At 48.0% G+C, this 15,705-nt stretch overlaps 1 protein-coding gene and 1 long non-coding RNA gene across 6 annotated transcripts in view; one reads left to right on the plus strand and one right to left on the minus strand.

The window, feature by feature from the left end:
- LOC120094102 (uncharacterized) lies at positions 1-12,765 on the minus strand. 5 transcript variants are annotated; one of them, XR_005488031.2, is made up of 4 exons: positions 12,015-12,765; positions 9,745-11,814; positions 5,253-9,556; positions 1-2,791 (listed from the first exon to the last, which is right to left on the minus strand). It is a non-coding gene; the product is annotated as an uncharacterized LOC120094102 (long non-coding RNA). The 5 variants fall into 5 exon arrangements; XR_005488030.2 differs by having other exon boundaries at positions 5,253-11,482; positions 11,785-11,814; positions 12,015-12,764; XR_005488029.2 differs by having other exon boundaries at positions 1-1,651; positions 2,663-2,791; positions 5,253-11,814; positions 12,015-12,764.
- The window catches only part of Adamts8 (ADAM metallopeptidase with thrombospondin type 1 motif, 8), a 19,597-nt gene continuing 13,692 nt past the window's right edge, over positions 9,801-15,705 (plus strand). The window contains exon 1 of the mRNA NM_001427178.1: positions 9,801-10,867. Coding sequence (NP_001414107.1) covers positions 10,103-10,867 — 765 coding nt within the window. The 5' untranslated portion in view covers positions 9,801-10,102. The remainder of the gene's footprint in view (positions 10,868-15,705) is intronic.

Genomic DNA, 15,705 nt, shown 5'->3' on the forward strand with positions numbered 1-15,705 from the left:
CACCACTATGCTTTCTGTGGCTCTCTCACTCTTCCCACGCATCTTCACTCCCTTTTCTCTAGACTGTGTTGCCAGCATTTCATTCACACTGACGCGAAAGTCATAACAGCTCAAAAATGGCTCCCATCGGTATGTATTTATTTACACCTTAAAAGAGTCAAATCATTTCTCAGAGCCAAGTTCTGATAGCGGAGCCTCAGATAGTACCCAGAAAGGACGATCTTTGCTGTCAGCACGCAGGCTGAATGCAACTCTAAGACACATGACGCTCGCCAGTGAAGACCAGCAGAAGCAGAGCGGCAGCTGAGCCTACCTGCTAACCATGCTCCAGCCAGCCAGCATTTTCCTGACACCAATAGCGTCATGATGGGGAGGCTTGCAGTAAGTCGGTTTCTGCCCCCGAGTCTTTGGTCTGGCGACTCATTTTGAACTGTGCGGTAAGATGCTCATCTCTCAGGCTTTCTCTCTTTGGCAGTAACCTAGTGGATAGACGTTGCCTTCCTCCCAGCTTCCTCCATCTCTCCGTTCCACTCCAGAGGTGGAGAAGTGAGTAAATCCTGTGAGCACAGGTTCCTCTTCCAGAGGACCCAGGTTTGATTTCCAGCACCCACGTGACAGTTCGCAACCACCCATAACTCCAGTTCCCAGGGACGGTCTGGTCCCCATAGGCACCAGGCACACACACTGTGTACAGGCGTACATGCGTGCAAAGCATCCGTGTTGATGTCCCTCTTCTTGCAGGGATTCGTTCTGGCTTGAGTTTGCATGGGGCTTGTGTATATATTATCACAATTGAGGTAGGTTCTTGTCTGAATGATGCTTTTCTTTTGTCACCCACCACCCCTTGTCTCTTACAGTCTTCCCGCCCGTTCCTTCACAAATACCATTGGGCCTATCAATATCAAGGAGGGAACGTGATACAGATGCCTCATCTGGGGCGGAGAATTCCGAAGTCTCCTGTCCTCTGCACCTTAGCCAGCTGAGGGTCTCTGTGATAATTACCAACTACAGCAAGGCAGCCATGTCATTTCCCTGCTTAAAAGCCCTTGGTGCGTCTAGATGGCTGCCCGGAAGACAGTTCATCTTTTCATACACTGCCCCCCACCCAAACTTCCCCAGCAGTGTTCCTCGGCAGTTTCCCACACTGCGAACCTGTGAAGGTGCTCTCTGTCTCTAGGACTGAGGATTTAGCTCAGGGCCTTGGGCGTGATAGGCAAGTGCTCTACCACAGAGTTGCATTTCCAGCCTTTTCTAAATCAGGATCTTCCCACAGCCTAACCTCAGACTTGCATCCCACCTGCCTCGGCCTTCCTAATGCTGGGAATACAGACTTGCTACAATGTATCCAGCCAATTCCCGCCTCTTATCAGAGCCACCTGGCACTTCAATGTCAGTGTGTGGGAGAGCATGTACGCACATGCAGCTGCACATTTGTAAGAGTTTTCTCCTTCTAGTGCCTAATAAACTATTCATTCATTGAAGTTAAGAAGAAAAGAAAAACACCCAGACAGAATCTTTCACAACCTGCTCTCTTCCCATCAAAACACACATATCTCTGGGCTCAGATAACTTAATGCTTTAGTCCACTGGCAGTGTTCACTCAGCTTTCATTCTCTGCTCCAGGCTTTTCCATACAGTGTCACTCTTGCACCTGTAATGTCACCTGGCAGTTACTTGACTGTCTCAAGAGAGACCAGGGCTGTCTTGATGAAACAGACAATCGGAACATCAGGACTACCTTTCCTCATTTCTTTGTCCCGATGTCTAGAACCAGCTCTGGCACACGGGAGGTTTGTGAAATGATTAAGAGTGAAGATACAGGGGTTGGGATTTGGCTCAGTGGTAGAGCGCTTACCTAGGAAGCGCAAGGTCCTGGGTTCGGTCCCCAGCCCCGGGGGGTGGGGGGGGGGAGAGTGAAGATACAGGTGGAGAGCAGCTAGGAGAGGAAAGGCAGGAAGGAACAAGATGCAGAAAGAAGAAAAACTGTGAATAAAGTCAAGGAGAAGAGAGGAGAATGAAGTGGAAGCCAGGGGTCAAGCAAGAGAAAAGTAGGAAAGAAAAATAGAAAAGTGAGCCTTGGGGTTGGGGATTTAGCTCAGTGGTAGAGCGCTTGCCTAGCAAGCGCAAGGCTCTGGGTTCGGTCCCCAGCTCCGAAAAAAAAGAAAAAAGAAAAAAAAGAAAAAAGAAAAGTGAGCCTTGTTTCTTATCACCACTCGTGTGTGTGTGTGTGTGTGTGTGTGTGTGTGTGTGTGTGTAGTGTGTGTAGTGTGTGTATGCATGTGTATAGGTGCATAGGAAGGTTGTGAATGTGTGTAAATGAATGGGTAGGTTAGTTGTGTGTGTGTGTGTGTGTGTGTGTGTGTAGATGGATGGGTAGGAAGGTTGTATGTGTGTGTATGTGTGTGTAAATGAATGGGTAGGTAAGTTGTGTGTGTATATGTATGTGTGTACCTGTGTGTGTATATGAGTGGGTAGGAAGGTTGTTGTGTGCATGTGTGTGTGTATAAGTGGATCAGCAAGTAGGTTAGGTGGGAGAACTATACACACACATAATGCAATAATCCAATGAAAGCCACATCTGGTCCTCCCTCTGCCTCTACTTCTTGAGGCTGTAAACCCATTCTCTTTCTGTGTCCTCAGGCCTGGCCCCTTTCCCAATCACCTTTAAGACAAACAAAAGTCAGCTTCATGTTCTCAGTGAGTTCATGTAAACTGCGGCACTCCTCTGTAGTCACTCATTATGACTAAAATCAGGAGACTTCAAATTCTTCTGTGATGGGATATTCTTTTACTGAAAGAAAACATAAAGGGCTAGAGAGATGGCTAGATGCAGTTAACAGCCTTTACTGTTCTTGTAGAAGACCCAAGTTCATTTTCCAGCACCGTATTGACTCACAGCTACCTGTTAACTCTCCAGGGGATTCGACATCCTATGGCCTCTATGAGAACTTGCATGCATATGGTGCACATAAATGCACACAGGCATGCACACACATTCACATAAGCAAAATTAGAAAATAAAAAATATCTCACTTTTAAAAGAAGACAATCATAAAAGGAAGGGGTCAGAATGAAAGTGCAGAATCCACTGTGCTAAGAAGAACACTGGAATACATCAGTACAGCCCCTGCACCCTGATAAGCCAAGTTCTGCTGGCAGCCCTGTCAATGGACAGTTATGGGTTCTCGGTCACACTATGCACATGTGACATGGAGACAACCTGCGTTGAGAACCCAAGGTCCAGCCTTAACCTCCCATCAACCATGTGGCTCTGGTCAGATGACTTAAGAGTCTCATTCCATATCTGTCAGAAAGGGGATCTCTTAGGTCCTAACCCCTATACTGTCTATGCCTCTCTTCAAAATTCTTTAATGAAAAAAACAAGCAGGATGAGACCCAAACAGACTGGGCTGCCTGAAAGGACACTTGGGGACAGTATAATCCCTGCAACATAAGGAAGACTGGCGGACAGGGGAAGAATTCTCAATAAGCATGATGTCTCAAGACACAGCAAATAATAGAAACTAGATGTTCTTACCCAGAATCAAAAGAATGTCCCATCATTCAATAATATTTGATAATCCCAACAGGCGAGTCTTACAATATCATCTCCTTTCCCCTTCAGAATCCTCCTTTTGAACATTCTTACATGTGTCTCTTTTTTTTTTTTTTTTGTTCTTTTTTTTTTTTTCCCGGAGCTGGGGACCGAACCCAGGGCCTTGCGCTTCCTAGGCAAGCGCTCTACCACTGAGCTAAATCCCCAACCCCCTTACATGTGTCTCTTGCTATTGCTTGAATACTTCCACCGACCGATTACGGTTACAGAGTTCTGCCTGGAAGCACGCAGCGGTAGGCAGCCCAATTGCTGAAGAAGACATGGCCTGTGGCCCTGGACCCTCCCATGCTGCACTGACAGTGCCTGAAACCCTTTCGTTGTTAATTTCTCTTGGGTCTCTTTTGTCAGCTGTCTTACAACTTGAACGTTCCTAGTGGTTGTTACTACCAAGCCTAAGTGTTCCTGGCTTACTGATTCTCTGCTGGTCCTCAAAGCACAAGGTCAATGATGACTGTGGTGGTGGTGGTGGTGGTGGTGGTGGTGGTGGTGGTGGTAATTTATAACTGTTAGTTGTGCCATGACACGTCACATTCTAACTTATAGTAAACATATTAATAAATGACTTGCTAGCTTTTCCCTCAGTTCCCTTGATAATCTTTAGTAAGCACCTTGCCATGTCTGAAAAATCATTCTCTATCCTGAAGTGCCTACCTCCTTTTATTCCTCTCCCCTCTCCTTTTGAAATAAGGTTAAACGGGTACAAAATCAGGAGAGAGAAAGAGAGAGAGAGAGAGAGAGAGAGAGAGAGAGAGAGAGAGAGAGAGAGCGCACGCGCACGCTTGAGAAACAGTTATATGGAGATGAGACCATTGTTTAAGGAGGTTTCAGACCCTCTTAGAGCAGCTAGGAAAGGTAAATGTAACAAGACTCCCATCTGGTGGTTGCAATAAATACTGGCAATTTAGGGAAATGTACTGCTTGCATTAGTAACTAATTGGGTGTACGGGAGCCAGGGCATTCTTGAGACGGAGGTGGTCTCAGGCACTGGAAACATCTCAGCTTTTTCTGCTTCTCTTGAGTTGAGAGGCGCTGGTCTTAATGAAGACCAAGGATGGAGGTGAAGAAAAGTTAGCAAGGAAAGAAGCACACAGGTTCCGTTAAATAAGATGGGCAGCTGTCCTCCTTCAACGAGCGGCTGCCAGGAATCTGGTGAACATTCAGCTTTCTGGTCTGTAAAATTAGGAAGGACTGCTCTTTCTAATCTTACATGACATGATAGCTACTTCTAGAAATACCAAGTTCCAACAGCACCACCTTCTGGTCACAGGCAGCCACGCCATTATTCTCACTGTGGCCATAGTTAGTGTTAAAATATCCAAGGAACCCTTGCAAGTCAATTTCATAGTAATCACAGATTGTAATTGTGGAGGCATTCTATCTGGAACCCTGGACAGCTACAGCCTTGTGTGTGTGTGTGTGTGTGTGTGTGTGTGTGTGTGTGTGTGTGTGTGTGTGTGTGTGTGTGTGTGTGTGTGGTGTGTGTGTGTGTGTGTGTGTGTGTCTTGGAAGACAGGGGCCATCTCTTAAGCAACTTTGTGCACTCATTAGCATACACAGAAAGCACAAGCAGGGTTATTGGCACTTTTGCTTCTCTAAATCCATTAAACTCTTGTTAGGGAGAAGAAGTCAGTATTACCATAAGGTCGTTCATGCTAGTCTGCTTCCCGGTGATAGCCATAACACAACCGGAAGCATGGCTGTGAACACTGTCCGAGCACACCACAGAAGCCAGATGAGAGCAGGGATTAATCAGAAGAACTGGTTCTCTGCCACGGCCGACTTGAGCACATGAACAAATGGTTCTGGAAATACTGAGTTTTATCCCAGAGGTTTCACTTGGGACTAAGAAAGGACCGAGAAGCTAGAGGTACCGGTGGAGCCTCTCTTACACGTGACGGACGAACACTGAAGCCTGTGTACGGGAGAAAACAGGTGTGAGTCGATGCGAAATCGATGCTGGAAATGGATTGAGGCATGCCTGAGATGCGTGTTCCATGGCAGGACAGAGAGGCACTGTGAAGCCCTTTCTCCAGTGACTGTTAGGTGGAGTTGTGGCCACCTCATGATAGTCTAAATAACAGAAAATGAACTTACTTATGGCACATAAAGGTTTAAAAAGAGTGAACTTTGCTTATGTATGTATATTTAAGGGCTGTGGCTGGACTTTGAGAGGAGCCATTTTCTTTCTTTCTTTGAAACCTTGACAGAAGGGCCAGATGAGAGAGAGAGAGAGAGAGAGAGAGAGAGAGAGAGAGAGAGAGAGAGAGAGACTTTTAAGCATCCTCCCAAAGAAGGACATTGGTCCATTGGTCTATTGTATCCCAACATTCCTCTCTAGTTCTATAATATGATGGCTTAACTCTGTGTGAGATGTTCTTCCCAAAACAATGATTAGCAGTTTGCACATGTGAAGAATCCTGTATCTCCCGAGTGTTACCCAAGGAACCGTAAGCACTTTACACAAGTACCCCAAGCCTGCACATCACCTGTGTAACCCTCCCCGCCCCCTCAGGTCAGCATTTAGCAACTGCAAGCACTCAAAAGAGAGTAGCTATCACCACTAAGGAGCAAATGAGACCAAGTCAGTGAAAGTGGACACACAAGACAAAGCCTCACCCACAGTTGAAACTCAGTGTTAATGGAGAAACACAAATTACAAAGGAATCTCTGTCTCCCTGTAGAAGGGACCATAGCCTTTACGGCAGGAAAGCCACCATCATGTACACAACTCTGGGTAAGTTTGCGTTTGCCCTCTTCTTCAAAATGCAAGCGGAAGTGGATTAGTTGGCCACTAGTGTCTCACCCGGTTTTGAAAGAATCTGGAAGCCTAGAGACCACCAGAACTTAGTACACACTACAAAGGCATGGGGTAAGTCTCTTACTAGTGATAGGCAGAGATAGTATGAATTAATTTAAAACTTCAGATAACAAACATTCAGAGCTGCAAAAGCCATGCACCAGTTGAGAGAGCGTGCTGTATATTCGTGAGTGCCCATGCAAGCCCCATAACCAGTTCCAAGAGAAATGGAGACGGAAAAAATCTCTGGGTTTTGCTGGTTTCCATCCTAGTCAAGAAAAAGCAAATCCCAGGCTCAGGGAGAGAACCTGCCTCAAAAGAATAGGCAGAGGATGGTAAGGCAGGATACCTAGGGCCTTCTTCTGGTCTCCATGCATGTGTAGAATTATGTGCAAATGGACAAATACTCACACAAACACACACATAAATAAATGAATATGTCAAGAAAAATGAAGAAGCTAGAGAGAAAGATCAGCCCTTAAACACACCGGCCACTCGTCCAGGGGACCTCAGTTTTGATTCCCAGCACCCATCTGGCAGCTTACAACTATCTGTAGCTCCAGTTCCAGGGGATCCCATGCCTTCCTCTGACCTTCATGGGCGCATGTGAAGCCTAAAGTTTAAGCCGATACAAAAGCAATTAATCATTTAAATGCCAATTAAATAATGAATAGCTGTTAAACATAGAGTTGAAGACATCTTAACTTTTCAGATAATTTCCTATTCATATTCACAGCAAAATATATATATATATTATTTTGAGCTTCTTACTTCCTAAGAATCCTATAGGTGGCATCTATCTCCCACGCTCCAAATTTAAGAAATTCAAACCAATGCTGTTTTACATTTGGTCAACAACCTCTTTCTAGAAATAGCCAGATAGTAAATATTCTAAGCTCGTTCTTCCATATCCTCTACAGCTCAAATGCAACCAGGGTCCTGTGAATGTCTGTGGCCAGTAAACTTTCTTCCAAACACGGAAGTTTGGATTTCATGGCGTTTTCAACGTCGTGAAATAGTAATAGTTTACTTGTTTATTTACCACTGAAAATACATAAAACATTTTTATTTAGTCCGTGTAATATATGAAAGCAGCCTTAGTCCGGGCACCACAGTTTGCCAAGCCTTTTGGCAATTATATTGAGGCTCAAGATGGCAATGTAGGAAGTCCACGATCGACCCATTTGGGATTTTCCCTGGTGGGCTGGGATAGTGTTTGTTTTGCTGCATGGACTTCACCCACCAAATTTCTCAGGGGCTTCTCTACAAGTCACCCACCATCCCTGCAAGGCTTGGGTTAAGCATAACTAAGGTACGGATGACACCTTGTGGCTGCATTGCAAACTGCAGGCACATCCCTGGAAGTTACCATAAGGGCACAAGGATGAAGCCGGCAGGTTTCTACCTAGCAGCCAGGCCGGCTCCCAGGATAGTTTGCCAGACAGCAATTATTGTGTGGTTGTAGTTGTGGTTGTTAATAAAGTGGGGCAGAGATGAAGTCCACAGTTCAGTGTCTGTCTCCAAAGGCAGTTTTTCTGTTTTACAACAGTAGCAGCTGCAGTTTGCAGAGCTTTCCCAAATGAAAACACAAGCGACATTTAATTTTCCCCAGCCTGGTTATAGCTACTAACATGTAAGGAGAAAGGAGAAGCTGGGCTCTCGGATAGGATAGTCACAAAGGAGAAAGAAGGCTCAAGTGAAGGGCCTAACTACTATTGAAAACCAAAAGTTGAAAGCCAGGCGTGAGGCCGCAGCACTTATCTGTGACCTCGGCACTCAGAAGTCTAGAAGGTGAAAAGCTAAGAAGTTTGAGGCCAGCCTGGACTATGCGGTGAGAACCTGTATCAAGAAAGAAAAAAACAACCAGGAAAAAAACAACAGAGTTCCAAACTGGAAAATAATGAACAAGGAACTTAATAGCAAAGACCAGTAATTGAAATGTCACCACAGCCCTGAGGCGAATGGGATTGCCCATTTAACTGTACAGGTCACACTGTCCCAGGGATATTAAACTGTTGAGGGATGAGCATCTTGCTCATTTTTGGTAAAAAGCAGAGATGCTTCCCGTTCCCCTGCCTCTAGGAGTGTTTCACCCAAACTTCCAGTTCTCTGTATAGGAAAAGAAGGAGATTCTGCACCTTGAAGGTTCTCAACCGCTCCTTTGCACTGCTATTAAAATGGAGAGAACTTGGGGTGTCGGGGCCTTTCCCTAGGTTCTGTAGTGACATACGTCACTTTAAGAGCCTCCTCTTCGTGGGTAACAAGCCCTAAGGAATCCTTCACAGCTACAGAAATGGATTGGGCTGGCTAAACGGAAAGAAGACTCTGCTGTAGGCACCCTCTGTCCACATAAGCAAAAAGCTGCGTCGTAGTTGGGAATAGGCTAGCTGCCAAGTGCTGTGCCCTCCGTAATTTGCCACTCAGAAAGGACGCAGGGCAGGGGCCTGGGAATTGTACTGGTACTGAGAGAACATGATTCTGAGTTCAATCTGGACCTGCACCCTTAATAATGTAGTGGATACAAATGTTGCGTTCTGTGGTCTTAAGACCGCCATCACTCTTCCTGGATCCCACTCTCTTCGGCAGGAAGGTGTGGTGTATGGCAGAGTGAGTTAACTTCTTACACATTGATATGTATTTGGAGCTGTGGGCAATGCCATCGAAGGGACCTGGCCACCTTTCCCCATGTCACCAAGGCAACTGGAAGAACTGTATGTCAGAAGGCAGACTGGTGAAGTACTTCCTACCAATAGGAAATGGGAAATTAGTGGTGTTGAATTTATTTTGCCTTGCTGGTGGTAGCCTTTCACCCCACTATGCTCAGAAGCAAGCCATTAAGCGTCCTTGCCAGCCTTGACCAGTGGCATTCTTAAAGTTCTGCGGTGGTTCTTAATGGACAGTGTGGTTTCAGTATGACTTTCCCACCTCTCACTTTGTATTTGACCGTTAAGGACTTTAGAACCTTCCCCACAAACCTCTTTTAACACTGCCAGGTTTGTACAGGAATCTGAATACTGTCGCTGAGACCAGTGCAGAGTGTGTCTGTCCCCAGCACCTAGCTCTAGCACAAGAAGAAGCTAGTGTCTCTCCCATCCAGGACTTGCCTTCAGAGAGTGTCCAGCATTACAGGAATTGGCGTGGGTCTTCACGTGGTCATGTAGAAAGGGAAAAAAAGCTGTAGTTGACACTTAACTACTTAACTGTCGGGAGGGGCTCACTGACTCCTGATTGGTTTTACATTTCATCCCTTTTTTCCCCTCCTCTCCTTTTCTGTTTCTGTCTCTGACCCCAGGGGAGGGGAAACGGGAATAGTGAGCGATCAAAAATAAACCTCTTATGTCAAAGCCGGGAAGGAAGTATAAATACTAAGGGCTCGGCAGCCCACTCGGTGTTTCCCGAGGAAGGAGGCGACTGCACGGGACGCCGCGGAGGACGCGCGCTCGCAGCCCGGGGCGCCAGCTGCTCGAGTTCTGTAGGTTGGCTGGCTTGGCTGGCGCAGGAGGAGCGGGCTGCGCGATCCAGAGGGGCCGCCAGGGGACCGCCACGCCTGCTGCCGCTGGCCGAGTGGGTCTCCTCATCCGATTGATCATTTTTCCTGGACAGAGCGGCCCGGCCGCCTCGGGCCACCAGCACCTGCCCGAGCGCGGCAGTCTTTTTCCCTCTCCCCCGCTCCGCAGCCCTCTGCCCCCATGCTCCGCGACCCCACCGCCACCCGGTGGCCTCCCCTCCTGCTGCTGCTATTGCAGCTGCCGCCGCCACCACTCGTCTGCGGCGCCCCGGCGAGGCCGGGAACCCGGACGCAGGCCTCGGAGCTAGTGGTGCCCACGCGGTTGCCCAGCAGCGCGAGCGAGCTCGCCTTCCACCTGTCCGCCTTCGGCCAGAGCTTCGTGCTGCGCCTGGCGCCGGACGCCAGCTTCCTGGCGCCGGAGTTCAAGATCGAGCGACTCGGGGGCTCGAGCGCGGCGGCCGGGGGCGAGCCGGGGCTGCGCGGCTGCTTCTTCTCTGGCACAGTGAATGGAGAGCGGGAGTCGCTGGCGGCGATGAGCCTGTGTGGTGGGCTGAGCGGCTCATTCTTGCTGGCTGGAGAGGAGTTCACCATCCAGCCACAGGGCGCTGGGGACTCCCTGGACCAGCCGCATCGCCTGCAGCGCTGGGGGCCGGGACAGCGCCGCGAGGACCCCGGGCTCGCTGCCGCGGAGGTCTTCCCCCTCCCTCAAGGACTAGAATGGGAGGTGGAGATGGGTGATGGGCAGGGACAGAGAAGACGTGACAACGAAGAGGACAGGGAGCGGGACAAAGAGGGGTTGCGCAAAGAGACAGAAGACTCCCGCGAAGTGACACCACCCTTCGGATCCAAAACTAGGAGCAAGAGATTTGTATCCGAGGCTCGCTTCGTGGAAATACTTCTGGTGGCTGATGCGTCCATGGCTGCCTTCTATGGGACGGACCTGCAGGTAGGACTCGAGAGCCTTCCGCAGACCCTGTCTAACAATCTATTGCTTCCTCTAACAATCTATTGCTTCCCGGAGGTTTTCAATTCTTCCTTTCCCATTGGGAGAGAAAAATCCCTCGGGTTCCCAAGCCCAACCCCGAAGGGGACTTTCTTCTTTCTGAGAAACAGCAGTAACTCCATTAACTTCTGCCACCCCGGCTTCCTACTTCCCAATCCTTAAATCCCTTCCAATTTACAGCAGAGGCGCTGGCTCTGTCTCATCTGAGCCCGCATCCTGAGTCTCCTGCCCTTCCCAGGCACCTGCTTCTCCCAAAAGGATCTAAAAACTGTGTTTTTGAAAGAACCCTGTCCTTTCTGGTTCCGCTTCCCTCAACTCTCTACTATACTGGGATTCTCTGAGACTCCCTAGGAGAGGAAGCTGGGCTGGGACAAGGTGGCTGTGACTGTCTTTGGGTACAGAACTGAGGTGTCTGTAAGTAAAAGTCGTTAGAGGGAAACGAACCTGGGAAGACGCTGCCCAACTTCTGTACGCCCAGCTGGTTCTGATCAAGGGGCATGGGCTACCTTGCCAACCTGGCGCTCAGCCCCGGCAGAACTTGGCAATGCCAGCATCCAGCTCAAGAAGGAAGGAGAACAGAATTTCTGCCTGGGGGCTCAGCCCAGAAAACTGAAGTTTCGGCGAGAAAGGGGAGGGAGCAGGGCTGAAGGATGAACTTTTCCAGTTATTGTATTCAAAGGAACCAGGGCTGAGGTTGGTCCACCCAGCCACCCTTACAGCTTTCAACTGACCTTGGCAGAAAAATTGAGTCCAAGACATTATTGCTAGTAGCTGAGCGTTCCTTACTACACGCAGTTGGTGCTGACTCAGCAAGAAGTGCTCCCACTACCTCCCCTCCCAAGATAGGGCAAAAATCTTACCAGAAGCAGAAGAGGTAAGGGTCCCATTTTCTGGAATATATGAAACCATAAATGTTAGCTCAGCTAGAGGAAACTGTCCAGAGCTCATAATTCCCCCAGTCAGGAATCCCAACACTGCAACAGCCCAGTCAGCACGTTGGCAGTGATGGTGTCCTTGATCAGGGTCCCTATCCTAGTTAGATTCTGCCTGAGCCTGAATCTGCTTTGGGTGCCATGGGCATGGATGTTACCTTTGCAGAATGACCAGACAAAGACACAGCACACCTTCTGCTTGTCATCTGGTCTTTCCCACCTCCTGTGATGAAGAGGTGCTTGATGAGAAAGTTCCGGAGCAAACCATGTGGGGAGAACAGGAAGGACTGTGGGCAAGCGGTCCACCCGATGGCTGTTCTATCTGCTGCACAGACCAATGAAACCTGGGACAGGCTCTCTGCATGGTCTTGTGGTATTGGCTCCGCTCAAAACACTGCAAAACCGCTCTGGGCCATTGGCCCCTTAAGGTTTGATCTGTGCTGATGTCATATTTGATTCTCTGCCTGCCCTAAGAGGAGGTACCAACCATTTCTTCTGAGTCCTTTCTCCTGGTATGTATTAGAGAAGTAGAGAAGGTCGAGGGAGGGGCTTTCCAATTCCCCAAGACCACTACATCTGGCTCTAGGCTTCTCCAGAAACAAACCCAAAGCTAAAAATTATATCTGCCCCCAAATAAGACCCTGCCATCTGCTTGAAATCCAAAAAGTAGAAAGACCAACAAGAACATGGAGAGATTTTGAGACAAGTCAGTTTTTCAGAATGCAGAGCCAAAATGCCTTCCCTAGCTGCTCTCTCAACTCCTCATTTAAACAGCGAGTTGTTAAACATTTCCTTCAAGGAGGTACTTGGGGTATTTGACATCCCCAAATCTCACAGCTGTCCAGGCTCCAGTGTCCCAGAGCTACAGAAGCAGGACATCTGGTTCAGACCCAGATTATGCTGACTTCTGCTTGAGGTCCAGGTGTGTTGCTCATATCTCTGTGAAAACCACCAAGTCTGGGTACTTTAAGACCTGTCTTACTCAAAGCCACCTCCTCCAGTCCTTAACAAGTAACCTGGGAGGAGGCTCTGAGAATCCATTTGGACAGGTTGAAGTCACTTTGGGATGCCTTTGGGTAATGCGGCGTCCCTAACGCTCTAAGGAACAGCAAGGCACTTGGACAAGGTAATGCGCTCTGGTCTGAGCATCTGTGAGACTGTTTCACCATGAGCCCAGTTTCTAAAAGGTTCAGCTACTCTCTGAGCACTTTCCACTTACAGAATGGTTTTACACGCATGATCTCAGCGAAAATGCTTGTGAGAGAGACAGGGGAAGAAGAATATAAGCTCAAAAAGGATTTGGAAGTTCCCTAAGGTCACACTGGTAGCACACACCCCAGGTTTCCTGAACCTAAGTCTATCACTCTTAGTCTCTGTACCATACTGTATCTTCTCATGAGGAAGATCTGTAGTTCTATTCACCCTCTACCAACTGTCCTCATTGTGGTACGGCTCCTTAAATCCAGCAGGGTCAAGATACCCCATCGAAGTGCCAAGCCCCGTTCTAAAAAGAAACCAGCATTGCCTTCAAAGCTTCAAGAAAGAATTGGCTATGATCCAGACTGGTGTCATTGCCTAAGTGACAATGACATTTGAAAGAATTCTGGAAGTGAGTTCACTTAATCCCTTCACAAGAGGGGCCCCTCCCTCCCACTTTCTTATCTGGCTTCAGAGTTAAGGGCTCATCATAAGACAGTCTCACAAATGTTTAGACTAGAGATCATTACCTTGTCCAAGTTCCTTAAAGAGCCAGGGGCTTTTATTGTCACCATCAAACATCCACCCATTACCCAAAGGCACCCCAGAGTGACTCCTATCTGTCTGGATGGATTGCTCATAGCCTCCTTACAGGTTACATGTTAAGGACTGGCTTCTACATGGAGGAGTTGGCTTTGAATAAGCCAGGTCTTAAAGAACCAGGACTTGGTGGTGGCTTTCACAGAGAAAGCCCCTGTGTGAGCAGCACACCTGAACCTCAAGCAGAAGTCAGCATAACAGCATAACATGAACAGAACCAGATGACCTGCTTCAGTAGCTCTGGAATACTGAAGCCTGGACATCCGTGATTTCTGTCAGAGTTGGGAAAGGAGAGCCTTTCTGAAAAGAGGGACCATCTCAGGAGAGTCCACTAACTTTGCGTACATCTCAGATGCTGCTAAGTGTCCCCTGGGTGGGCTTGGAGCAGAACAGAGTTCCAGCAGGGAAGGTTCCAGACCTTCTAAACCTATTTCTCAGCAGGGAGAGTCTAGGAGTGGTTCTTCCTCCTCAAAACAGACCAGAGCATTTCCGGATGCAAGGTCCTGGGAGCTGATTCTAGAGAGACGCTGTTATGGTCATCTCATGTCCTTCTGCAGTGAATGATCCCCAGAAGCCTTAGTTCTATAGTTATCCTATACCCTGGCTTGCCCAGAGGCATCTCTGCCTGGCTGCATAAAAACAAATAATGCCATCTTTTGATGTCAATAGTGAGCTGGTTTCGGTGACACACAGGTCTAGGCTTCATCAGCTCTATATTTAGGCCAGCTTTCGTGGGAGAAAGGAATGTTACATTAATTATGTTCAGCCCACCTTCCAAACAATGTGTCCTTGCCATCCCTTGCTGCAATGAGAATGACCAAAGACACTGACTATTTCCCAAAGAAAATATCCAAATACCCAAGTGTTTGGGTATGTGTAGTTCAGGACAGGGCTTGCTTATTTGCTTGCAAACTTTGGGTTTGGTTTTCCTTGTAGCAACCAAGATTGATGATAGTGTAGTAGCCGGGAACATAGCCTTAGAAGGAAAAGAGATGTAACTGAGAGGTCCAAGGCAACTATCCATCTCTCTGCACCTCGGTTTCTTCACCAGGGAAATGGGACCAGTCATACCCAAGTCCTAAGACTGTCCCCAGAAAGTAACAAAACATGAAACTCATCAGAGCCTGGTAGGTAGTTGGTGCTTGGCAAGGCACAGTTCTATTCCTAGAGTTGCTGTTGGTGATTAAAAGCATTTGACAGTGCGGGTACAACGGTGTGGCTACTCATCACTGGAATGCTAGCTACTGCGTTTCAGCTTTGCTGTCCCACATGGCAAAGAGACCATCTTTTCAGACTGCTCTAGCTCTGAGTGTTTATGATTAGCTTCTGGCAGTTCTGAAGAAGGGTAGCTTCTGCAACAACACCTTTTGCTGTTTGGGGAACAAGGTGTGATAAAGGATGGCTACGTGAGTCTCACTCTTCCCTCTCCCTTTGCTTCTCCCTTTCCTACTTACAGAGCTATCCTAGGCCGTAGGGTCATATCAGGAAGGAGAACTAAGGATACCACATGTGGACATACATTGCCACTTTTCTGATGTCCCCAGACATGCCATATAGGACTTTGTTCTTCCTGTGTGGAAGCCATTAAGCAAAGAGCTACAAAGTACAGGTGACATGGTAGCCAGGATGAGGCATGGCTGCTAGTGTACTTTGCCAAGCTTGGCTTCCACAAGAATCCCAACAGTAGGGTTTCACTGCCATAGGAGCATCTAGGATCCCGGAGAAGGATTTTTTTACTTGTAGCTCAAAGAATTCTGGGTATACTGAGAAGGTCCCCAGACAAATGCCACCTTTACCTGAGGAAACTTAGGTTGCTTGACTCACCTTGACTGTGGAGACCATGGGCTCCTACCACTCTGGCATAGTTCTGGAGGTTCCTGCCAAACAGCAGGGGCCTCAGTCAATAGGGGAAGAATCTCATCCCCACTCTTTAGCTCACAGTTTGTACTTGTGTGGTAAGAAGGGATAAATAGACACCAGGTGGCAGGTCGAGCAAGCCATTTGACCTTTTCCTCGACTGGCACCTGGGCCTGCTCCCTGTATCAGTAAGTC

This window comes from Rattus norvegicus, chromosome 8, assembly GCF_036323735.1.
Source record: "Rattus norvegicus strain BN/NHsdMcwi chromosome 8, GRCr8, whole genome shotgun sequence".
Classification (NCBI taxonomy): Eukaryota; Metazoa; Chordata; class Mammalia; order Rodentia; family Muridae; genus Rattus; species Rattus norvegicus.